General features: G+C 39.1%; 1 protein-coding gene across 1 annotated transcript in view; it reads left to right on the forward strand.

The window, feature by feature from the left end:
- The window catches only part of LOC122679939, a 335,468-nt gene that overhangs the window by 222,991 nt on the left and 86,537 nt on the right, over positions 1-25,940 (forward strand). The window contains exons 36-40 of the mRNA XM_043880798.1: positions 12,541-12,849; positions 12,947-13,255; positions 17,067-17,159; positions 17,236-17,573; positions 19,785-20,241. Of these exons, the coding sequence (XP_043736733.1) occupies positions 12,541-12,849; positions 12,947-13,255; positions 17,067-17,159; positions 17,236-17,573; positions 19,785-20,241 (1,506 nt within the window). The remainder of the gene's footprint in view (positions 1-12,540; positions 12,850-12,946; positions 13,256-17,066; positions 17,160-17,235; positions 17,574-19,784; positions 20,242-25,940) is intronic.

Here is a 25,940-nt window from a genome sequence, read left to right on the forward strand (position 1 = left end):
TGTCTGATATAGGATGGAATAACCAGCAAGCAAAGCCTCAGTCTCATTCCCAAAGTAACTATGAGAATACAGATCACAGCCTTTAGTACCTTCTTGGGTGAAGATTCCAGTCACACAGTTATTCCTAGAGCATCAGGTGTTGAAGGGAACAGAAGGGCTTGCTTGGACCTGGAAGTAAAGGCTCCGGATCCATCAGTAACTGGGCCCTTCAGGTCTGTGTGATATGTCATAGGAGGCAGGGAGGTGAGGCCAAATATTTCATACAGGTACAACTGCCTGGTTGAACCTACATTAAATAGGTTCATCATGGTAGCTGGTTGTATTCTTTCATGGGATGGTCAGACGAGTGCAGCTCTAAGAGGGGATATATGAGAGGTTCAGGTAAGGAGAGATGTGAGTTTATTACACTCACAGGTCTTATAGAGACAGAGTGTCAGCAGGTGGGTGTCTGGGGGAGGTGCCAATAGAACCCGCTGATCCAAGCAGTGGTGCCCCCAAAATGGAGTGTGAGGACCCATGGACAAGTGACAATACATATAAATGGGTCTTGTTTTTGTTTTCATCCAGCCAGTCTATGTCTTTTGGTTGGAGTACTGAGTCAGTTTACATTTAAGGTAATTATAGATACGTGTGTTCTTACTGACATTCTGTTAATTGCTTTGTATTTTGTTGGTAGGTCTTTTTTTCTTCCCTTCCTCTTTGATTCTCTTCTCTTATAATTTGATGGCTATCTTTAATACTGTGTTTGGATTTCTTTTCTTTTTGTGTGAATGTGTAGAGTTTTGGTTTGTGGTTTCCATGAGGTTTTGATATGCAGTCTATTGTAGGTTGCTTGTCTCTTAGTTTCCAATGCATTTCCAATAGTCTGCATTTTAACTCTCCTCCTGATTGCTAGTTTTGGTATCATATTTGTGTGTGAATGTTTTCCTACCTTTACTGTATGTTTGCCTTTACTGGTATGCTTTCTCATTCATAATTTTCTTTTTTCTTCTATGGCCTTATTTTCTTCCTAGAGAAGTTCCTTTAGCATTTGTTGTAAGCTGGTTTAGTGGTGTTGAATTCTTTTAGCTTTTTCTTGTCTGTAAAACTTTTGATTTCTCCATAGAAACTGAACAAGAGCCTTGCTGGGTAGAGGATTTCTGATGGTAGGTTTCCCCCTTTTATCAGTTTAAATATATCACGCCACTCTCTTTTGACCTGCAAAGTATCTGCTGAAAAATCAGCTGATAAACATATGAGGATTCCTTGTAAGTTATTTGTTGCTTTTAATAGTTTCTCTTTGTCTTTAACTTTTGTCAGTTTGATTAATGTGTGTCTTGATATGTGCCTTCTTGGGTTTATACTGGACTTCAGTGGCTATTTCCCTTCCCATATTAGGGAAATTTTCAGCTATTATCTCTTCAAATATTTTCTCAGGCCTCTTCTCCTTCAGGGGCCCCTAAAATGTGCATGTTTGTGCATTTAACGTTGTCCCAGAGGTTTCTTAATGTTGTCCCAAAGATTGTCCTCACACTTTAATATTCTTTTTTCTGTCCTACAACAGTGATATTCACCATTCTTTCTTCTAGCTCACTTATCTGTTTTTCTGCCTCATTTATTCTGCTATTGGTTCCTTCTAGTATATTTTTCATTTCTTTTACTGTATTCTTCAACTCTGTTCTGTATATCTTCTAGCTCTCTGTTAAACATTTCTTGTATAATCTCATTCCATGCCTCCATTCTTTTTCTGAAATCTTGGATCACCTTTACTATCATTATTCTGCATTCTTTCTCAGGCAGATTGCCTATTTCAACTTCACTTAGTTCTTCTTCTGGGATTTTATCTTGTTTTTCTTTTTCTGGAATAGATTCTTCTGCTATCTCATTTTGTCTAACTTTTTGTGTTTATGGTCATTCTTCCACAGGCTGGAGGATTGTCCTTCTTCTTCCTTTTGGTGTCTGCCCCCTGGTGGGTGAGACTCATCTAGAGGCTTGTGCAGGCTTCCTGGTGGGAGTGACTGGTGTCTGATGACTAGTGGATGGAGCTAGTTCTTGATCTTCTGTGTGCGGGGCCGTGTCAAAAGATGTCTATAGAGGCAGCTGTGAGCTCAGGAAGAGTTTCAGTTCAGTTCAGTCACTCAGTCATGTCAGAATCTTTGTGACCTCATGGACTGCAGCATGACAGGCCTCCCTGTCCATCACCAACTCCCAGAGTTTACTCAAACTCATGTCTATTGAGTCAATGATGCCATCCAACCATCTCATCCTCTGTCATCCCCTTCTCCTCCTGCCTTCAATCTTTCCCATCATCAGGGTCTTTTCAAATGAGTCAGCTCTTTGCATCTTGTGGCCAAAGTATTGAAGTTTTAGCTTCAACTCTACACCTAAAGCAACTAGAGAAGGAAGAAATGAAGAACCCCAGGGTTAGTAGAAGGAAAGGAATCTTAAAAATTAGGGCAGAAATAAATGCAAAAGAAACAAAAGAGACCATAGCAAAAATCAACAAAGCTAAAAGCTGGTTTTTTGAAAAGGTAAATAAAATTGACAAACCATTAGCCAGATTCATCAAGAAACAAAGGGAGAAGAACCAACTCAACAAAATTAGAAATGAAAATGGAGAGATCACAACAGACAACACTGAAATACAAAGGATCATAAGAGACATCAGTCTTTCCAATGAATATTCAGGACTGATTTCCTTTAGGATGGACTGATTTTATCTCCTTGCAGTCCAAGGGACTCTCAAGAGTCTTCTCTAACACCACAGCTCAAAAGCATCAATTCTTTCGTGCTCAGCTTTCTTTACAGTCCAACTCTCACATCCATACATGACTACTGGAAAAACCATAGCCTTGACCAGATAGATCTTTGTTGGCAAAGTAATGTCTCTGCTTTTTAATATGCTGTCTAGGTTGGTCATAATTTTTCTTCCAAGGAGTAAGCGTTTTTTAATTTCATGGCTGCAGTTACCATCTGCAGTGATTTTGGAGCCCCCCCCAAAATAAAGTCTGTCACTGTTTCCACTGTTTCCCCATCTATTTGCCATGAAGTAATGGGACACGGATGCCATGATCTTAGTTTTCTGAATGTTGAGTTTTAAACTAACTTTTTCACTTTCCTCTTTCACTTTTATCAAGAGGTTCTTTAGTTCTTCTTCGCTTTCTGCCATAAGGGTGGTGTCATGTGCATATCTGAGGTTACTGATTCCAGCACGAGCTGGAATCAAGATTGCTGGGAGAAATATCAATAACCTCAGGAAGAATTTAGACTGCCTATCCGCTAATGGGCAGGGCTGTGTTCCTGCCCTGTGGGTTGTTTGATCTTAGGCATCCCAGCACTGGAATCTGCAGGCTGTTGGGTGGGGCCAGGTCTTGGTTTCAAAATGGCAGCATTCAGGGGAGCTCACACCATTGAGTACTCCCTGATACCTCTGCCACCAATGTCCTTGTCCCTGCAGTGAGCCACAGCTGCCCCCACCTCCCCAGAAGACCTTATAAGACAAGAAGGTAGGTCTGGTCTTCGCTTCTGTGAAGTCATGACTTTTTCTCTGGGCCCCAGTGGGCTTCCCTGGTAGCTCAGCTGGTAAAGAATCTGCCTACAATGCAGGAGATCCTGGTTCAATTCCTGGGTTGGGAAGATCTTCTGGAGAAGGTATAGGTTACCCATTGCAGTATTCTTGGGCTTTCCTGGTGGCTCAGACAGCAAAGAACCTGCCTGCAGTGCGGGAGACCTGGGTTCAGTCCCCGGGTTGAAAAGATCCCCTGGAGGAGGGAAAGGTTATCCACTGCAGTATTCTGGCCTGGAGAGTTCCATGGACAGAGGAGCCTGACAGGCTATAGTTCATGGGGTCACAAAGGGTTGGACATGACTGAGCAACTTTCACTTCACTTCACTTCCCTTGTTCCTGTGGAGTTCCTATGATCAAGCCCCTTGGCCTTCAAAATCAAGTGCTCTCAGGGCTGCTCTTCCTTATGCCAGACCCCCAGGGTGGGGGAGTTTGACCTGTTTCAGAAACATTCTGTGCGGGGGGGTCTGTCACATAATTATTTTCCAGGTTGTGGATCACTCACCTGGTGGGTATGAGATTTGATTATATTGTAAATTCACCCCTCCTACCATCTTACTGTGGCTTCTTCATTGTCTTTGGATGTAGAGTATCTTTTTTGATAGTGTTCATGCTTTTTTAACTGCTGTTCAGCACTTAGTTGTGATTTTGGTGCTTTTGTGAGAGGAGGTGAGCTGAAGTCCTTGTACTCTTCCATCTTGCACATTTTACCTTAAATGATAAGTGAAAACTGAAAATCACTCAGTCATGTCCAACTCTTTGTGACCCCATGGACTATACAGTCCATGGAATTCTCCAGGCCAGAATACTAGAGTGGGTTAACCTTTCCGTTCTCCAGGGGATTTCCCAACCCAGTGAACAAACCCAGGTCTCCCACATAGCAGATGGATTCTTTACAATTCTAACAAGCGAAGCCTAAGAATACTGTAGTGGGTAGCCTATCCTTTTTCCAGCACATCTTCCCAACTCAGGAATTGAATCAGGGTCTTCTGCATTGCAGGTGTATTCTTTACCAACTGAACTATCAGGGGAGCCCTTAAAATAATAGCTTGTCACTTAACAAATACTGAAACAAATTAATAAATCTTATAAAACGTTGTGGCTATTTTTGCCTTAAATATTCTATTATTTCAAAAATGTGCAATAGTTTTTGTATTTACCTACAGAATTATTGTTTAGAGCAGTCTTCATAGCTTTGGGCATTTTCCTTTAGCTTGAATACCTTACTGTAACATTTTTTGTGTATTGATGGTCTGGTGGCCTCAAATTCTATCATCTTTTTAATATGAAAACATTTTAACTGTTAATAATTTTAAAAAATATTTTCACTGGTGACTGAATTCTAGTTTAGAAAATTTCACCACACTACCTTAAAGATGCTTTTACATTGGTCTATGGCTAGGACTTCCCTGGTGGCTCAGATGGTAAAGTGTCTGTCTACAATGTGGGAGACCTGGGTTCGGTCCCTGGGTCGGCAAGATTCCCTGGAGAAGGAAACAGCAACCCACTCCAGTATTCTTGCCTAGAAAATCCCATGGATGGAGGAAGTTGGTGCAGGCTACTGTCCATGGGGTCACAAAAAGTCGGGCACAACTGAGCAACTTTCCTTTCCCTTTATGGTTAGCATTGCCTCTAATAAATAGCCAGTAATACTTATTTTTGTACCTCTTTACATAACATGTCAATATTTCATGGGTGCTTCTAGGATTTTTTTTTTGGGGGGGGGGCGGTTATCACTGGTTTTCCACAATTATATTTTCAAATGTCTGAGGTAGTTTTCCTTATTTTTATCTTTTAAAGTTTGTTTAGCTTTTTGGTTTGGTTTATAGCTTTCATTAAATTTGGAAAAATTTCATCCATTATTTACAACTAGTTTTCTACTCATCCCTTATTCTGAGTCTCCAAATACACATATTTTTGCATGGTTTATTCTTGTACCAAGTGCCAGAGTTTCCATTCATGCTTTGTTTTCTGCCTTTTTTCCTCTCTGCTTCAGTTTGAATAGTCTCTATTGATATGTGCTTAATTTCCCCACCCCCCTTTTTTGTTCTGCCGTATCTAATTTCTTTTTATGTTAATCCAGATAAGTTTTCATTACATATATTGATTTTTCAGTTTTAGAAACTCCATTTGGTTCTTTTTTGCCTCTGCTTTATTATTTTTTTTGCTACATAAAAAGCATTTTTATGTTAATGTCTTAAAATATTAGCAGTCAGTTAAATAATTTCTGTAATTCTTGAATCTATTTATAGTGACTGCTCTTTTAAAATTTTGCCATGAGTTATATTTTTCTTTTTCAGAAAGTCTTGTAGCTTTTGGATTGGAAGTTGGGCATTGCTAGGCAGTCATTTAACAGAAAGAATTCTAGCAATAAATAATCAGAAAAGAGTCTGATAGCAGGGAATTGCACTTGATGAATCAAGCAGTGTTTTCCATTGCATTACATTGAATTCTTTTCAAAATATGTTCCTTGGGTGGCAAAGTGATAAATTTTTATTTTAGTTTCACTTCTTTAGCTTCAAAACCTCTTGTTATCCCACTTTTAATTGCCACATACTCAAATTACACTCCACTTCTACAGCAGTTGCTTTCCTTTTTCCATTTTGTTTGCCATCCATCCATATTTTTAAAAATTGTGTTTGCTTCTCTGAAGTGGGAGAAATGAGAAAGGATGGAACAGTTAGGTGGCATATAAGAGGAGCAGAGTGCAACAAAATATGCTAATTACTAATTTGACAATTATTTTCCCCAAATGCTTGTGCATTTTTATACAGATTGAGGCTTTTGAAACTCAGAACTCTACAATTTAGGCCTTACTTGATTTCTGCTTCCTTCTTCTTACTCCCTTCTCCCTCTTTTTTGGCAGCATGCCACCTTCTTTCAAATTATAAAACATATAGGAAAGAAATTAATGAAGATATAGATAAGTGAAAAAGTATCTTGTGTTCATGGATTGGAAGAATCAATATTGTTAAAATGTCTATACCACTCAAAGTGATTTACAGGTTTTATGCAATCCCTCTCAAAAACCTAATGGCATTCATTATAGATATAGAAAGTACAATCCTAAAATACAATCTGAAATATGTATATTGTTTACTTTCAATCTATTCATGATTTTTTTTGTTTTCTTATCACTATTGACTTTTAGTTTCATTCCATTGTGTTCAGAAAAGATACTTGGAATGATTCAAATTTTCTTGAATTTGTTAAGACTTGTCTGCAGCCTAAATACAAGTTTTTTTTTTTAATCACAATAACACACTCATTGTAGAAAATGTGTAATCTACACAAAAGTATAAAGAAGAAAAAAATCACCTATGATACCACTATTCACAGATAACCATGGTTGTTATTTTTACATGTGCTTTCCATCTCTTTCCATGCATTTCCCTTTATGTGGGTAAACTGTACTGTTTGCACAGATATATTCTGTTTTCTTGTACCTTAGATATTACTACTGCTATCTTCTATATTACTACTACTACTACACCCATGATACCACCAAAGACTTGTATTTATCCTTTATATTTATACATATATAAAGACATGTATATATCCATGGAATATAAAATATTCCATGTGTGCTTGAGAAGAATGCATATTGATTTTCTGTTTGAATGATCAATTAATTATAGAGAGTGGGATATTGAAGTTTTCTACTGTTAATGTATCGCTGCTACTTCTCCCTTAAAAGCTGTCCATGCTGTCTTGTATACTGAAATGCTATAATGTTCCGTGCATATATGTAATTGCTATATCTTTCAGTTCAACTGTCTCTTGTGACAGTTTTTGACTTAAAGTCTCTTTTGCCTGACTTTGATCTCTTTTGGCTATTATTTGCATGGCATCTCTTTCTCCACCTGTTCACTTTCAGCCTACCTGAGTCATGAAATCTAAAGTGAGTCTCTCATATGCAGTATGTAGTTGGATCTTACTTTTAATCTATTTAGATTATCTATATATTTGATTGGAAAGTGTAATATATTTACATTTATAATCATGTTGAAAGGTAAGGACTTACATTGCCATTTTATTCATTGTTGTATAGTTTCTTGCTCCTGCTTTCTTCTGTGTTGTATTTGTGGCTTGATGATTTCTTATAGTGGTATGCTCTGATTAATTTCTCTTTTTCTGTGTGTATGTACTATACTTTTTATTGTAGTTACCATGGAACTTGTATCAAACATTTTATAACTATAACAGTTTACAGCAGAAGTTAAGTACTGTTATGAAAACAACTTAATTTCAATAGCATGCAGAAACTGCATTTCACTCCTCCCCTACACTTGAAGTGATTGATGTCAGATTTTGCTTGTTTCTATAATGTGTTTCCAACAGCAGCTTTCTGTAATTATAGTTAGTCTTATGATGGTCTTTTGATTTATATTTATATATAATGTTAAAAGCAAGTTATGTACCACTATTACGGTATTACAATATTCTGTTTTTCTCTCTGGATTTACCAGTAAGGTTTACACTTTCTTATGTGAAGATACTTTTGTATCATTGTTTTGTTTATTCATTTAAACTTGAAGAACTACTTTTAGCACTTTGGTAATGTAGTGATGATGAAATCCCTCAGATTATGCTTGTATATATATATACATATATGTGTGTGTGTGTATATATATATGCTTAAAGCATCACTATGAACAAAGCTAGTGGAGGTGATGGAATTCCAGTTGAGCTATTTCAAATCCTGAAAGATGATGCAGTGAAAGTGCTGTACTCAATATGCCAGCAAATTTGGAAAACTCAGCAGTGACCACAGGACTGGAAAAGGTCAGTTTTCATTCCAATTCCAAAGAAAGACAATGCCAAAAAATGCTCAAACTACCACACAATTGCACTCATCTCACACACTAGCAAAGTAATGCTCAAAATTCTCCAAGCCAGGCTTCAGCAATGCATGAACCATGAACTTTCAGAAGTTCAAGCTGGTTTTAGAAAAGGCAGAGGGACCAGAGATCAAATTGCCAACATCCAATGGATCATCGAAAAAGCAAGAGAGTTCCAGAAAAACATCTATTTTTGCTTTATTGACTATGCCAAAGCCTTTGACTGTGTGGATCACAACAAACTGTGGAAAATTCAAGAGACGGGAATACCAGACCACCTGACCTGCCTCTTGAGAAACCTATATGAAGGTCAGGAAGCAACAGTCAGAACTGGACGTGGAACAACAGACTGATTCCAAATAGGAAAAGGAGTATGTCAAGGCTGTATATTGTCACCCTGCCTATTTAACTTATATGCAGATTACATCATGAGAAATGCTGGGCTGGAAGAAGCACAAGCTGGAATCAAGATTGCTGGGAGAAATATCAGTAACCTCAGATATGCAGATGACACCACCCTTATGGCAGAAAGTGAAGAGGAAATAAAAGGCCTTTTGATGAAAGTGAAAGAGGAGAGTGAAAAAGTTGGCTTAAAGCTCAACATTCAGAAAACTAAGATCATGGCATCTCGTTCCATCACTTCATGGCAAATGATGGGGAAACAGTGGAAACAGTGTCAGACTTTACTTTTTTGGGCTCCAAAATCACTGCAGATGGTGATTGCAGCCATGAAATTAAAAGACACGTAGTCCCTGGGGGAAAAGTTATGACCAACCTAGATAGCATATTAAAAAGCAGAGATATTTGCCAACAAAGGTCCGTCTAGTCAAGGCTATGGTTTTTCCAGTGGTCATGTATGGATGTGAGAGCTGGACTGTGAAGAAAGCTGAGTGCTAAAGAATTAATGCTTTTGAACTGTGGTGTTGGAGAAGATTCTTGAGAGTCCCTTGGACTGCAAGGAGATCCAACCAGTCCATCCTGAAGGAGATCAGTCCTGGGTGTTCATCAGAAGGACTGATGCTGAGGCTGAAACTCCAATACTTTGGCCACCTCATGTGAAGAGCTGACTCATTAGAAAAGACCATGATGCTGGGAGGGATTGAGGGCAGGAGGAGAAGGGGACAACAGAGGATGAGATGGTTGGATGGCATCACTGACTCGATGCACATGAGTTTGGGTGAATTCCAGGAGCTGGTGATCGACAGGGAGGCCTGGTGTGCTGTGATTCACGGTGTCCCAAAGAGTTGGACTTGACTGAGCGACTGAACTGAAATGATGTATGTGTATATATATATACATATACATATATATATATGCTTCCCTGGTGGCTCAAATGGTAAAAAATCTGCCTTCAGTGCAGGAGACCCAGGTTTGATCCCTGGGTTGGGAGGACCCCCTGGAAAAGGGATTGTCTACCCACTCTAGTATTCTTGCCTACAGAATTCCGTGGACAGAGGAGCCTGGTGGGCTACAGTCCATGAGCTCACAAAGAGTTGGACATGACTGAACAACTAACACACACACACACACACACACACACACACACAAATGTATAAGTAGTATGTATACAGTATATAGCATATATACACACACACACACATGTATTACATAACATATATAATATGCATTTGTTGTTTTGTGGTGGTGGTGGTTGGGATTGAACCTGTATCTCCTGCATTGGCAGGCTGATTCTTTACCACTACATGGGAAACCCTTTTGTGTGTGTATATATATATAAAACCTCCACTTTTGAAGGACGGTTTAGCTGGGTAAAGTTTTGATGTTCGGGTTGGCAGGGTTTTTTTTTTTCTTGTGGTACTTTTGATGTATCATTCTGCTCTCTTGGCCTTCAAAGTTTCTAGTTTTAAAGGTTTTTTTTCTTTAAGTACAGTAAACAGAATACATAGCACAGATGGGATACCACAATATATATATAATATATATATATATATATATATTTGAGGGTCCCAGTAGGAAAAAAGAAAGTGACAAGTCACTGTTTTTTTTCTGTTTTCAAAAATTTTTCTTTGTCTTTAAATTTTGGTAATTTAATCATAATGTGTCTTGGTGTGGATCTCTTTGGGTTCCACCTATTTGGGAACGCATGGGCCTCATGAGTCAAGATGTCCATTTCTCTCCCTAGATTTGGGAATTTCTCAGTTATTATTCCTTTGAATAAACTTTCTGCTCCTTTCTTTTTTCCTACTGGGATCCTCAAATACATACACACACACACACACACACACATATATATATATATATATATATATATATATATATATATATATATAGTGATATCCCATATGTGCTATGTATTCAGTTCACTGTACTTTCTTTTTTGTTTTTTGCTTTATTTTTTTTTTCTTATTTTTTTTCCCAATTATTTTTATTAGTTGGAGGCTAATTACTTTACAATATTGTAGTGGTTTTTGCCATACATTGACATGAATCAGCCATGGATTTACATGTGTTCCCCATCCTGAACCCCCCTCCCACCTCCCTCCCCATCCCATCCCTCTGGGTCATCTCAGTGCACCAGCCCTGAGTACTTGTCTCATGCATCCAACCTGGACTGGTGATCTGTTTCACACTTGATAATATATATGTTTTGATGCTGTTCTCTCAGATCATCCCACCCTCACCTCTCCCATAGAGTCCAAAAGTCTTTTCTATGCATCTGTGTCTCTTTTTCTGTCTTGCATATAGGGTTATCGTTACCATCTTTCTAATCTTTTTGTTTTTCTAACTTGATAATATCAAATGGAATGTCTTCAAGCTTACTGGTTCTTTGATTTCCATGATAGAGTTTACTTGATGCTTTCCTTTGGATTTTTAATTCAATTATTGAATCCTTGAGCTCCAGAATTTCTGTTAGTTCTTTTTTTTTTTTTTTATGTTTTCTAGTTCTTTATGAAGCTCCTCATTTTCTCATTTTTATAGTTTTGTCTATAATTGTTCATGTATACTTGTGTTTATTTGTCTCTCTGCATTCTCTTGTAGGTCATTGAGCTTCAAAACAATGAATTTGAATTTTGTATCAAGCAGTTCATAGATCTCTGTTTTCTTAGGATCAGTTTTGTTGCTGGGGGTACCTTGTTTCTGTGAGAGAATGAGAGCAGGGGAATCTCCTTTTCTGTCTTCTTGGTGTCAAATATGAATACAGAATAAGCACAATAACAGAATTAAAATCAGTTGAATATCACCCCTTAGCATTTTCCATGATTCCTGTCTCAGAAGAAAAATCTGTAACAGGAACTGTTTGTCAAACTCATAGTCCTGAAACTTCCAGTCAGAACTCACTCTCTCCCAAGTTCATTGAAAAATCCTGGGGTTTCAAGAGAGATGGTTAGGACCACACCACCTCTTCTATGACTCTCTGAGCTTTCTCAACTCATGTTCTTTCCCACTGAAGTCACCTGAGAAATTCCTGAAATTTTTGCCATTAAAAATTATCAGAAAAATATAATACAAAAACAAAAAAAAGTGGATTATTTACAATGTCTATATTTCTTCTCTCAGACAACCTCTCTACAGGGTGTCATGCACTCATGGATCCTGCTTCATGACTTGCCTTACCTAAGTCACTTGAAGACTAGCTCCTGGGAGAGAAAACTATTCAAAATAGTAGCCTCACAAGTCTCAGGAAAGTTTTTTAACTGTGTCTGGATGACATATCTCTACTGATATAGTCCATGTCTCTCTGAGGTGGTTCTGTTCTTCATATCTCTGCATTCATGTTTGAGTGCCAACACATTATGCAGTTTCCTTGGGCTCTGTAGTCCTGGGCTCCTAAATGTGAAATTCACTTCTCCAATCAATGATAAATTACATGTTCCTGGTATTCAGCCATTTCTGATGATATGTCTTGGGCTCTGTAGTTTTCAGGCCTGTAGATAGGGAATTCATATTTCTAAACAATCTCAGAGTATCCATTGTTGGGATACAGTCATCCCAAACTGACCCTGCAAATTCTTCTGAATTTCTCTTCAGATTCTTGTTCATGAAAAGGCAATTCTGACACCAACTATCAAATTCTCTCTCCATGTCCACTCCTGGAAAAGAAAAGCATTCACATCATTGCCTGTGATGTGCTGTTTTCATTTCTTAAGTCAGGATCAAGAACACTCATTGGGTTTGCTTCTTTGTTTCTCTTAGGATTTATGCGTCTGACTGACGGAGATGGACCCTGCTCAGGGCGAGTAGAAGTTCATTCTGGAGAAGACTGGACCCCAGTGTCTGATGGAAACTTTACATTCCCCACTGCCCAGGTCATCTGTGCAGAGCTGGGATGTGGCAAGGTTGTGTCTGTCCTGGGACACGTGCCCTTCAGAGAGTCAGATGGCCGGGTCTGGGCTGAAGAGTTCAGGTGTAAAGGGGAGGAGCCTGAGCTCTGGTTCTGCCCCAGAGTGCCCTGTCCAGGGGGCACTTGTCAACACAGTGGAGCTGTTCAGGTTGTCTGTTCAGGTGAGATGTAGGAAGGTTTATAACTTCTCTGCTTACCTTGTTCAGGTGAGAAATCAGACTTTGTTGAAACCCTGTCTTCTTCTACCAATGTACACAGAAGTCCGACTGATGACAAACAGCTCCTCTCAGTGTGAGGGGCAAGTGGAGATGAACATTTCTGGACGATGGAGAGCACTCTGTGCCTCCCACTGGAGTCTGGCCAATGCCAATGTCGTCTGTCGTCAGCTCGGCTGTGGAGTCGCCATCTCCACTCCCAGAGGACCACACTTTGTGGAAGGAGGTGATCAGATCTCAACAGCCCGATTTCACTGCTCTGGGGTGGAGTCCTTCCTGTGGAGTTGCCCTGTGACTGCCTTGGGTGGTCTTAGCTGTTCCCATGGCAACACGGCCTCTGTGATCTGCTCAGGTAAGAGAGGGTGAAGGGCTACTGGTACTCAGGATGCTCCTGAAGTGAAATGTCCCCAAGAGCAGAGAGTGACAGGAAACTGGCATCAAAAGTCAGATATTTCATGGTGAAATGTGGTTCTTCTCATTGTTCATTCATTTTCCAAGTCAGGCCAGGAAGTGGTAAGGGGAAATAATGTATTTTTAAGCAATAATATTATTTATATTATTTAAATATAATCATAGAAAACAATGTATAAGCAGTAAGTGTAGACTTCAGTCATGTATCCAGATCAGCAAAGAGAACATTCCCAGCACCACAGTCACTGTTGTCTTCCCATAAACATGTCTCCCTCCTCTCCAGTTAAGATTGCTTACCTAACTTCTACTATTGAAAGGTTGTTGCTGAACAATGAGATGCGGGATTCTTGGCCTCCGGAGGAGATGAATTCAATCTGGGGCCAGAGACGAGGCTGGATCGCTCAGAGCTTGTGTGTAATACAGTTTTATTAAAGTATAAAGGAGATAGAGAAAGCTTCTGACATAGGCATCAGAAGGGGGCAAAAGAGTACCCCCTTTGCTAGTATTAGCAATGGAGTTATATACTCTCCAATGAATCCAAAGAATGTCTGGAGGCTGCAAAGACCTCACCAGACCCACTCCCATAATTTACATTTTAAGATAACAGAGTTGGCCAGAAGGTTTAATCCAAAGATTGTCCTCAGGCAGGATACATCCTTGTAAAGACCAGACCTACTACCATAATTTATGTTTTAAGATAACAGAATTAGCCAGAGGGTTTGATCCAAAGACTGTCCTCAGGCAGGATACATTATTGTTATATAATCCTAAGGAATGTAGAGGAAAAAAAGTAAGAAAGTTTGTCCTTTCTTCCTCCTTGACTATCCCAGACCTCTCTCTCCTTGGGGACCCCTAGACTTCTTATCAACCTGCCTAGGAAATGACTCTCTCACTATCATAGAGTGTTTTATCATTTGAACTGTATATAAAATTATGCAGTATATTTTCTTCTGTGTATAACTTCGAGTCACCATTATATTTGAGACTCACTCATGATGTTGCTTAAAGAAGCATTTTATTCATTTTTATTTCTGTAGAGTAGATCTTTGAATGATCACATGACCATGAATTGATCCATTCCACAACAGATAGTAGAGATTTGAGTTGTTTCCTATTCTTGACTAATACAAATATGAAGCTACAACTTACCATGACAATGACTTTTGGTACAAACATGTTATTTATCTTGTGTGATTAACCTTTGGTCTTTCATTTTCATTTTCTTAATGGTATGGTGTCTTTTGATGAGCCAAGCTGTTAATCTTAAGAAATTATAATTTACCAACTTCTTCCTTTGCTTTTAACACTTCTTATATTCTTTAAAAAGAACTTTGTCTACTCCAAGACCATAAAAACATTCTCCAAGAGTATCTCATAGAAGTTTATTTTTCTCTTGCATAGAACTGTGCATCCCTTCTGCAATTGCTATCTGTGTAAGATAAGATCAAGTTTCATATGACATCAATTGACTCAGAATCTTTTTCTGAAAAGACTCTTCTCCCCACTGCAGTACCACCTTTGCCATAAGAAGAAAAGCATATGTCTGAGTCTTTTTTAAGACTCTCTATTCTATTCTGTAGTATCATTGTCTATCCTTGCACCAATACTACATTTTCTTTATTATAACTTTATAGTAAGTCTGGGTAACTTTAATGTAAAGAGTTACTTTATATTATTAACTCTTCTACCTTTGTTGCTTTTTTGGTGAACTGTGTTGGTTATTCTCGTTCTTTTGTATTTTATTTCAATTTTGGAATCAGCATTTCATTTTCTTAATAAAATTATATATTTACAGTGTTGGGCGTTAGTTGCAGCATATGGATCTTCATTACGTCTTGCTGGATCTTCTGTTATGACACACGGAGTGCCTAGTTGTGAGATTCCAGCTCAGATGCTCTGGCATGTGGGATCTCGCATCAGGGATCGAACCTGAGTCCTCTGCATTGCATGGCTGATTCTCAGCCATTGGACCAGGAGAGAAATCCCTCAGCTTGTCGTTTTTCATCAAAAAAAAAAAAAAAAAAAGAATAAGCATATTTTGTTTGAGAAGAGTTAATCTACACAGAAATTGGAGGTGATTGACTGACAATGTTGAGTTTATATATGTTTATCCCTCCATTCAGTTAGGTCTCCAATTTCTCTCAGAGGTTTTGCCCATCTTCTGCTAGGTTTTTCTCCTAGGCATGTATGTTTTTGATGTTATAAGCATTTCTTTTAGTGGAAGTGTCCTAGGAATGATTTATGTCTGACTTGTTTTTACCTTTCCCTTTTAAAATTTTGATGTAATTTGAGACTTACAAAAAAGCTGTAAGAATAATATAAAAATCCAGAAGAACTTTAGCTGGATTTCCCAATGTTAGTATTCTGCTTTAATCTCTCCCTCCAGTTGACATCTCTCTCTATCTCTGTTTCTGTCATTCCTTCTCTGTCCTCCTCCCACCACATTTCTCCATAAATATGTAAAATCCTTCTGAATTAGGTTGCAGACATGATGTCTCTTTACCCCTAAAATGCGTCAAGGGATTTCCTTATGTAACCACACTTCAGTCAAGTCATCAGACCACTTCAGCCCCAGATGACATCTAAGTGCAACCACATGAAAGACTCTAAGACAGAACTGCCAAGTGGGATCTTTCCCAAACTATATACCCAGGAAGTCTTAAGCAAAATGAGGTATATTTTTTTGCTTAAGTGGCTAAGTTTTACGGGAGAATTTATTATACAGCAATATAACCAGGACACGACTCCCTGGTGGCTCAGTGGTAAAGAACCCGTCTGCCAAGTCAGGAAACATGAGTTCCACCCCTGGGACTTGACGATCCCCTGAAGAAAAAAATTGAAACCCACTTCATTATTATTGCCTGAGAAATCCCATGGACAGAGGAGCCTGGTGGGCTACAGTCCATATGATCGCCAAAAAAATCAGACATGATTGAGTGACTAAACAACCACTATAGCAACCAGGACACTTATTACGTGACCTGCATCTCTAAATAAAAGACTATTTGTCCTCTGATCTTCTGTTTACTATTTCTACCTTATGCTGAGCTAATGTGCTGAAACGCTAGTCCTTTACTTAATATCGGCTGTTAAATTTTTCAGCTCTATAATTTTTATCTGTTGCTATTTTGTCAATTTCTTTTGTCAATTAATTCCATGAGGCCTTCAATAATGCCGAGTTAAATTCTCCATCAGATAACTCTAGTAACTGAATAACTTGGGAAATTCTTTCTAATGTCTTTTTCCTCCTGGTTTTCCATGAGATCTCTTTTATATATGTAGTGTTTTTAATAACAGACATTGTAGATGAAAAAGTGGCAGAATCCCTTTGGAATAGATTTTATTCTGCTTTTCCTGTTTACACATAGATTTAGGGACAAAACAGCTTCCTTAACTCACTCTTAGTGCAATGGTTGGCTGAAAACAATTGTGGCACTGTCAGAAGCAGAGCTCTCCCTGCTGCTGCTGCTGCTGCTAAGTTGCTTCAGTCGTGTCCGACTCTGTGCGACCCCATGGATGGCAGCCCACGAGGCTCCCCCGTCCCTGGGGTTCTCCAGGCAAGAGTACTGGAGTGGGTTGCCATTGCCTTCTCCACAGAACTCTCCCTAGAGAAGGTGAATCCTAAGATTATGATACACTTACTGTTATGTTAACATTGCTTATCTCAGACTTCATCACTAGGTCATTATTTAGCTTAATTCAATTTCCTGTTCTCCAACCCACCAACTCTCTGATCATTGCTGTTTCTGCAGGAAACCAGACCCAGGTGCTGCCCCAGTGCAACGACTCCCGCTCGGAATCAGCAGGCTCTGCAGCCTCAGAGGAGAGCGTCCCCTACTGCTCAGGTGAGGGTCCCACAGGACAGAAGACCCTTCTCATTCCCCAGGTCACCGCCCCATTGTCTGATTTCTCTCTCCTCAGACAGCAGACAGCTCCGCCTGGTGGACGGGGGTGGTCCCTGCGCCGGGAGAGTGGAGATCCTTGACCAGAGCTCCTGGGGCACCATCTGTGATGACGGCTGGGACCTGGACGATGCCCGCGTGGTGTGCAGGCAGCTGGGCTGTGGAGAAGCCCTCAATGCCACGGGGTCAGCTCACTTCGGGGCAGGATCAGGACCCATCTGGCTGGACGACCTGAACTGCACAGGAAATGAGTCTCACGTGTGGAGGTGCCCTTCCCGAGGCTGGGGGCAGCACGACTGCAGACACAAGCAGGACGCGGGGGTCATCTGCTCAGGTCTGCGCTGCACGCTGCCCACAGTCTAGGGGAGGGATGATAGCATTGGAGAAGGGATGGTCTGAACCCTGAGGAAAAGGTGCTGAAAAGACTAGAGGAGGAAGCTTCCTCCCATGGAGCCTGTGTTTCCAGCAGACGTGAAGACGAGGTGTTTTCACTTCCTCCTGCAGCAGCTGACGTTCTAGCCCTTTCTTCTCAGCAGTGTTTCCTGGCAGAGCCAATTCTTACAAGTCCAGTTGAAAGTTGGGCTCACCTTTCCTTACATATGGGACGAAAATCTTAAGTCCATGATACTAGTTTCTGTCTGCTTCTGTAACAAATTGCCACATAGTGGTTTAAAACAACATATATTTATTTCCTTAAAGTTCTGTAGTTTCGATGTTCAGCAGGATCTCCCTGGGCTGGAATCAAGGTTTCAGCAGGGCCACATCACTTCTAAGGCTTTGGTGAAGAATCCCATTTCTTCCATCAAATTTCTTTTCAAACCACCTGAATTCCTTGGCTCATAGACCCACTTCATCAATCATCAGACCAGCAATGCTGCACATCTTTAACTATTATCAAGTCACACCTCTCTCTAGCCAGAGCCAAGAAAGAGTGCTTCTATTGGTTTGGCTAAAAGGTTCCTTTGTTTTTTTCTGTAAGATGGTCTAGTAATACTTAGTTGTCTTTCACTTCATTTGAAACAATTTTGTTAGATTGCTTTTTGGCAGCTATCATGTCAGCACACATTTTTTTTTTTTTTTTAAACCATCAAAATTAGTGAATTTTTGTGTAGCCATTTTAACATTGAAAATGGACGAAAAAAGCAACATTTTCTTCATATCATGCTTTATTATTTCAAGAAAAGTTAGAAACACAACTGAAATGCAAAACAAATTTGTGGAGTGTATGGAAGTACAGTGACTGAACAAACTCATCAAAAGTGGTTTATGAAGTTTTGTGTTGGAGATTTCTCACTGGACAGTACTGCAGAGTAGGGTAGACCAGATGAAGTTGATCACAATCAAACTGAGATATTATTTGAAGACAATCAGTGTTAAACGATGCAGGAGATGGCCAACATACTCAAAATATCCAAATCAAGCATCGATAGTCATTTGTACCAGCTTGGTTATATTAATTGCTTTGATGTTTGGGTTTCACATAAGTGAAAAAAACCTTCATGGCAGTATTTCTACATGAGATTCTCTACTTAAACATAAAGAAAATGTTTTGCTTTTGAAACAAATTGTGATGGACGATGAAAAGTGGATACTTCACAATAATGTGGAATGGAAGAGATTGTGGGGCAAGTGAAATGAACCACCAGCAACCACACCAAAGGCCAGTCTTCTTCCAAAGAAGGTGATGTTGTATATGTGGTGGTATTGGAAGGGAGTCCTCTCTTAAGGGAGTACCTTCCAGAAAGCTGAATGATAATTCCAACAAGTACTGTTCCCCATTAGACCAAGTGAAAGCAGCACTTAATGAAAAGCATTCAGAATTAATCCAAAGAAAATGCATAATCTTCCATCAGGATAATGAAAGACCACATATTTCTTTGTAGGCCAGGCAAAAACTGCCACAGTTTGGCTAGTTCTGATTCATCAGCTGTGTTTACCAGACATTCAGTTTTGGATTTCCATTTATTTAGATTTTTACAGAATTCTCTTAATGGAAAAAATTTAAATTCACTGGAAGACTATAAAATGCACTTGGATTAGTTCTTTGCTTAGAAAGATAAAAGTTTTTGGAAGAGGGAATTATGAAGTTGCCTGAAAATGGCAGAAGGTAGTGGAACAAAATGTTGAATACGCTGTTCAATAAAGTTCTTGGTGAACATGAAAAATGTCTTTTATTTTGACTTAAAAACCAAAGGAACTTTCTGGTCAACCCAATAAGAATGTGATTAGACTGGGTTCACATAGTTAATCCACAATAGTCCAACTTAATCTCACCATCCCACGATTCTTACCTTAATCACATCTGTGCAATCCCTTTTGCCAGGTAAGGCAACACATTCATGGTTCCAGGGATCTGGATGAGACTTCTGTGTGTTCATTATCCTGCCACCTCCCCAATATCCATATCATATCCCTTTCACATTCTCGTAGAGGTTTGGTCAGGAAGCAGGATTCAGCTCTCCTCCCTGAAGGTGCCCAGGTTGCTCTTCCTCTCTGCTCATATTCACTACACCATGGTGGTAGAAATGTTTAAAAAGATAGGCACAAATGGACAAAGTCAGGTAAAAGGGAGACAAATTTCACTCTTATTACCTAATGGATAGCTCTTCAACTGGTTCAGGGATGAATGGCCACTATTTCTGGGAGAGAGGAAAACCCAGAGCACTGAGTGAAGTTCTCACCAGTCCTGATTCCTCCCTTTTGATCTTAGAGTTCCTGGCCCTCAGGATGGTCAGTGAGGACCAGCAGTGTGCTGGGTGGCTGGAAGTTTTCTACAACGGGACCTGGGGCAGTGTCTGCCGAAGCTCCATGGAAGACATCACTGTGTCCGTCATCTGCAGTCAGCTTGGCTGTGGGGACAGTGGAAGTCTCAACTCTTCTGTTGCTCTTAGAGAAGGTTCTAGACCCCAATGGGTAGCTGGAATCCGGTGTCGGAACACTGATACCTCTCTCTGGCAGTGTCCTTCTGACCCTTGGAATTACAGTTCATGCTCTCCAAAGGAGGAAGCCTACATCTCATGTGCAGGTGAATTGCTGTCTGTTTCTGTGTCTGTCTTAAACCCATAGAAAATGTTAATAATGAGATTTTATATTTTCATATTTAACTCATGAATTTAACATGGATCCACAAAATGAAGTTAAGACCACTTCAGTTCAGTCACTCAGCTGTGACCACCTCCTTGCAACCCGATGGACTGTAGCACGCCAGGCTTCCCTGTCCAACACCAACTCCTGGAGCCTACTTAAACTCATGTCCATCACGTTGGTGATGCCATCCAACCATCTCATCCTCTGCTGTCCTCTTCTCCTCCTGCCTTCAATCTTTCCCAGCATCAGGATCTTCTCCAATGAGTCAGTTCTTCCCATCAGGTGGCCAAAGTATTGAAGTTTCAACTTCAATATCAGTCCTTCCAGTGAGTATTCAGGACTGATTTCCTTTAGAATTGACTGGTTTTATCTCCTTGCAGTCCAAGGGACTCTCAAGAGTCTTCTCCAATGCAGCAGTTCAAAAGCATCAATTCTTTGGTGCTCAGCTTTCTTTATAGTCCATCTCTCACATTCATACTGGGACTACTGGGAAAATCATAGCTTTGACTTGATGGACCTTTTTTGGTAAAGTAATGTCTCTTTTTTTAATATGCTGTCTAGGTTGGTCAAGATTTTCTTCCAAGGAGCAAGTGTCTTTCAATTTCATGACTGCAGTCACTATCTGCAGTGATTTTAGAGTCCCCCAAAATAAAGGCTATCATCTATTTGCCATGAAGTGATGGGACTGGATGCCATGATCTTAGTTTTCTGAATGTTGAGTTTTAAGCCAACTTTTTCATTCTCTTCCTTCACTTTCATCAAAAGGCTCTTTAGTTCTTCGTTTTCTGCAATAAGGGTGGTGTCATCTGCGTATCTGAGGTTACTGATATTTTTCCTGGCAATCTTGATTCCAGCTTGTGCTTCTTCCAGCCCAGCGTTTCTCATGATGTACTCTGCATATAAGTTAAATAAGCAGGGTGACAATATACAGCCTTGATGTACTCCTTTTCCTATTTGGAACCAGTGTGTTGTTCCATATCCAGTTCTAACTGTTGCTTCCTGACTTGCATACAGGTATGTACTGGAAAACGATGACTATCCTAAGGATAGTATAGCTATCAGGTTTTCAATGTTTATTTTTCACTGTGCTGTATCTTCCATGCTGTGCACAGTCTTTCTCTAGTTGCTTTGAGCAGGGTCTACTCCCTAGTTGTGCTCTGCAGGCTTCTCTTGTGGTGGATCACTGGCTCCAGGGCATGAGGACTTCAGTAGTTGCTGCACACAGGCTCAGTAGTTCTGGTCCAAGGGCTACAGAGCACAGGCTTAGTAATTGTGGCCCACAGTCTTAGTTGCCCTGTGGCATGTGGAATCTTCCTGGGCCAGAGATAGAACCAGTGTCCCCTACATTCAAGGTGGATTCTTAACCACTGGACCACTAGGGAAGCCCTTACTTTTTTCTTTTGATGAGAACTTGTAAGGTGTTCTTTGTTACAACTTTCTAATATATGATACAGTATTAACCCAGGTGACATTAGTGGAAAAGAATCCCCATTGCCAATGCTGGAGACACAAGAGATGTGTGTTCCCTCCCTGGGTTGTGAAAATCTCCTGGAGGAGGAAATGGCAACTCTACTATAGTATTCTTGCTTGGGAAAGCCCATGGATAGAGAAGCTTCTCAGGCTACAGCCATAGGGTCACAGACAGATGGGCAAGACTGAGCACACACACACGCCCACATTAACTGTACCCCCTATACTGTACATTACCTCCTCATGACATTAACTTTAGTGCTGGAAGTTTGTGCCTTTTGACTACCTTCATCCATTTTGCCCACATCAACCCACCTCTGGCAACCACCAAATTGCTCTTTGCATCTCTGAAAGCTTTTTAAAAAAATGTATTTTAGGATTCCACATATAAATGAGATCATATGATATTTTTCTTTACCATCTGGTTTAGCTCACTTAGCATGATGCCTTCAAAGTACATTCATGTTGTTGCAAATGATGAGAATTTCTTTTTTTTTTTGGTGACTATATATATATATATAAACATTATAAATATAAACATTATATATATAATTTTATATATTATTTATATTTCTCTATATATCTTATATCTTATATATAATACAATATATATTTACACACACATATATATAAACTATATATATATATATATAAACATTTTCTTTATCCATTTATCCATCAATGAAGGCTTACATTATCTGGTTATTGTAAATAATTCTGTAGTGAACATTGGGTTGCACATATATTTTCAAGTTAGTGTTTTCATTTCCTTCAGATAAATACTCAAAAGGAAAATTGCTTAATCATACAGCAGTTCTGTTTTTAATTTTTCAGGAACCTCAAAACTTTTCCATAGGGGATACTCAACTTACATTCCCTGCAACTGTGTATAAACTTTTTATTCTCTTCACTTTATCACCAACTCTTGTTATTTCTTGTCTTTTTGATAAAAGCAATTCTGTAAGGTAATATCTTATTGCGGTTTTGATTTGCATTGACTGGTGCAAATAATAATTTGGTGACTAGTAAATTATTGGTGACTAGTAAATTATTGGTGACTAGTAATATTGTGCACCTTTTCATGTACCTGTTGGCCAAATGGATGTTTTCTGCGAAAAAAATGTCTGTTCAGGTCCTCTGCCCATTTTGAAATCAGACTGTTTGTATTTTTCTGCTACTGAGTTGTATGAGTCCTTTAAATAATAATAGTTTGGATATTAACTCTTATCAAGTACATTTAATTTGCTAATATCTTCTCTAATTCTATGGATAGTCTCTTCATTCTGCATATCATTTCCTTCGTTGTGCAGAAGTTTTTAAGTTTTATGTAGTTTCACTTGGTTATTTTGTTCTTCTTGCCTTTGTTTTTGGCATCAAATCCAAAATACCATCACAAAGACTGAGGTCAAGGACATTTTCCCCTTACTTTTTCTTCTAGGATTTTTATGACTTCAGTACTTATGATTAAGTCTTTAATCCATTTTGAGTTGAGTTTTGTGGGTGGTGTTTGGACACTGGTGCCATTGCATCTTTTGCATGTAGCAGTCCAATTTTCATAACACCATTCATTGAAGAGACTGTCATTTCCCCATTGTAGATTCTTGGCTCCTTTGTCAAAAGCTAATTGACTGTATATATTTGGGTTTATTTCTGGGCTGTCTGTTCTGTTCTGTTGATGTCTGTGTCCCTTTTTATACCAATACCATACTGTTTTGATTACTATAACTTTGTAATTTAGTTTGAAATCAGGATGCATGACACCTCCAGCATTGTTCTTCTTTCTCAAGATTGATTTTGATATTCAGGGTCTTTTGTGGTTCCATAGAAACTTTAGGATTGTTTATTCCATATGTGTGAAAATTTCCACTTGGATTTTGTTAAGGATTACAGTGAGTCTGTAGATTTCTTTGTGTAGCATGAGCATTTTAACAATATAAGGTCTTCCAATCCATGACCACAGATTATCTTTCCATTTATTTCTGTCTTCTTCAATATCTTTAATCAGTGTCCTATAGCTTTCACCATTCAAGATTTTTACCTCCTTTGTTAAGTTTATCCCTAAGTATTTTATTGGTTTTGTACAATTGCCTACATGTGATACTGAATAATAGATAACAGTAAGATTAGAATCTATTTAATAATTTTCCTTTAACATTAGGTAAGTGAAATTTTGAATATAAATTAGTTCTGTACTTAGAGACAAACTAATTTTGCTGTTGTTGTTTAGTCACTAAGTTGTGTTCACCTCTTTTCCACCCCATGGAGTAGCCTGCCAGGCTCTTCTATCCATGGGATTTTCCCAGGCAAGAATACTGGAGTGGGTTGCCATTTCCTTCTCCAGGGGATCTTCCTGACCCAAGCATCAAACCTGTATCTCCTGCATTTCTAGCAGATTCCTTACTACTGAGCCACTGGGGAAACCCAACAATGCCTACCTAATAGCAATGCTGTGTGGTAAATTAAACTTACTTTTAATATGCACTATTTATTTTCACAAACCATTACTTTTAAATTTATATTTGCTTTACTATTAATATTTCACTGATTAACATGAAGCTAAAGGACTTCTGTTTCACTGAATTTTATTCATCTACACATTCATTCAATAAATATTTATTAAGCAACTACCAAGGTATTTAGAAAAGGTTTTCCATATACATACTTGTTGAATCTTTTTTTTTTTTTTCATTTATTTTTATTAGTTGGAGGCTAATTACTTTACAATATTGTAGTGGTTTTGCCATACATTGACATGAATCAACCATGGATTTACATGTGTTCCCCATCCTGAACCCCCCTCCCACATCCCTCCCCATCCCATCCCTCTGGGTCTTCCCAGTGCACCAGCCCTGAGCACTTGTCTCATGCATCCAACCTGGACTGGTGATCTGTTTCACACTTGATAATATACATGTTTTGATGCTATTCTCTCAGATCATCCCACCCTCGCTTTATCCCATAGAGTCCAAAAGTCTGTTCTATACATCTGTGTCTCTTTTTCTGTCTTGCATATAAGGTTATCATTACCATCTCTCTAAATTCCATATGTATGCGTTAGTATACTGTATTGGTGTTTATCTTTCTGGCTTACTTCATTCTGTATAATGGGCTCCAGTTTCATCCATCTCATTAGAACTGATTCAAATGTATTCTTTTTAATGGCTGAGTAATATTCCATTGTGTATATGTACCATAGCTTTCTTATCCATTCGTCTGCTGATGGGCATCTAGGTTGCTTCCACATCACTCATTATCAGAGAAAAATCAAATCAAAACCACAATGAGGTACCATTACACGCCAGTCAGAATGGCTGCTATCCAAAAGTCTACCAGCAATAAATGCTGGAGAGGGTGGGGAGAAAAGGGAACCCTTTTACACTGTTGGTGGGAATGCAAACTAGTACAGCCACTATGGAGAACAGTGTGGAGATTCCTTAAAAGACTGGAAATAGAACTGCCATATGACCCAGCAATCCCACTCCTGGGCATACACACCAAGGAAACCAGATCTGAAAGAGACATGTGTACCCCAATGTTCACTGCAGCACTTGTTGAATCTTGTTGAATGAGTGCATACAATATGTAGGCACTGTCCTAATAGCAGAAACACAGTGTAAATAAGATATGCAAAGTCCTTCCTCTAGTGAAACTTTAATTCAGGTAGGGGTGTGTGCATGTGTGTGTTCACATTTGTAGATGTCTGTATGTCTGTTTTTAAATTTGTTATTAGAAGCAGGGAGTGATAAACAAGTAAATATTTAAAGTTATTTTAGAAGACTTTATGATAGCTTTCATTACCATTTTTATTTTTCCCTAGAATGTTTAAAATTTTCTTATTTATTTATCAGTTCATTCACTCAGTCATGTCTGACTCTTTGCGACCCCATGGACTGCAGCATGCCAGGCTTCCCTGTCCATCACCAACTCCTAGAGCTTACTCAAACTCACATCCATTAAGTCGGTGATACCATCCAACCATCTCATTCTCTGTCGTCTCCTTCTCCTCCTGCTTTCAATCTTTCCCAGCACCCAGGTCTTTTCCAATGAATCAGTTCTTCCCATCAGGTGGTCAAAGTATTGGAGTTTCAGCTTCAGCATCAGTCTTTCCAATGAATATTCAGGACTGATTTCCTTTAGGATTGACTGGATCTCCTTGTAGTCCAAGGG

Source organism: Cervus elaphus, chromosome 22, assembly GCF_910594005.1.
Source record: "Cervus elaphus chromosome 22, mCerEla1.1, whole genome shotgun sequence".
In the NCBI taxonomy this organism is placed as follows: Eukaryota; Metazoa; Chordata; class Mammalia; order Artiodactyla; family Cervidae; genus Cervus; species Cervus elaphus.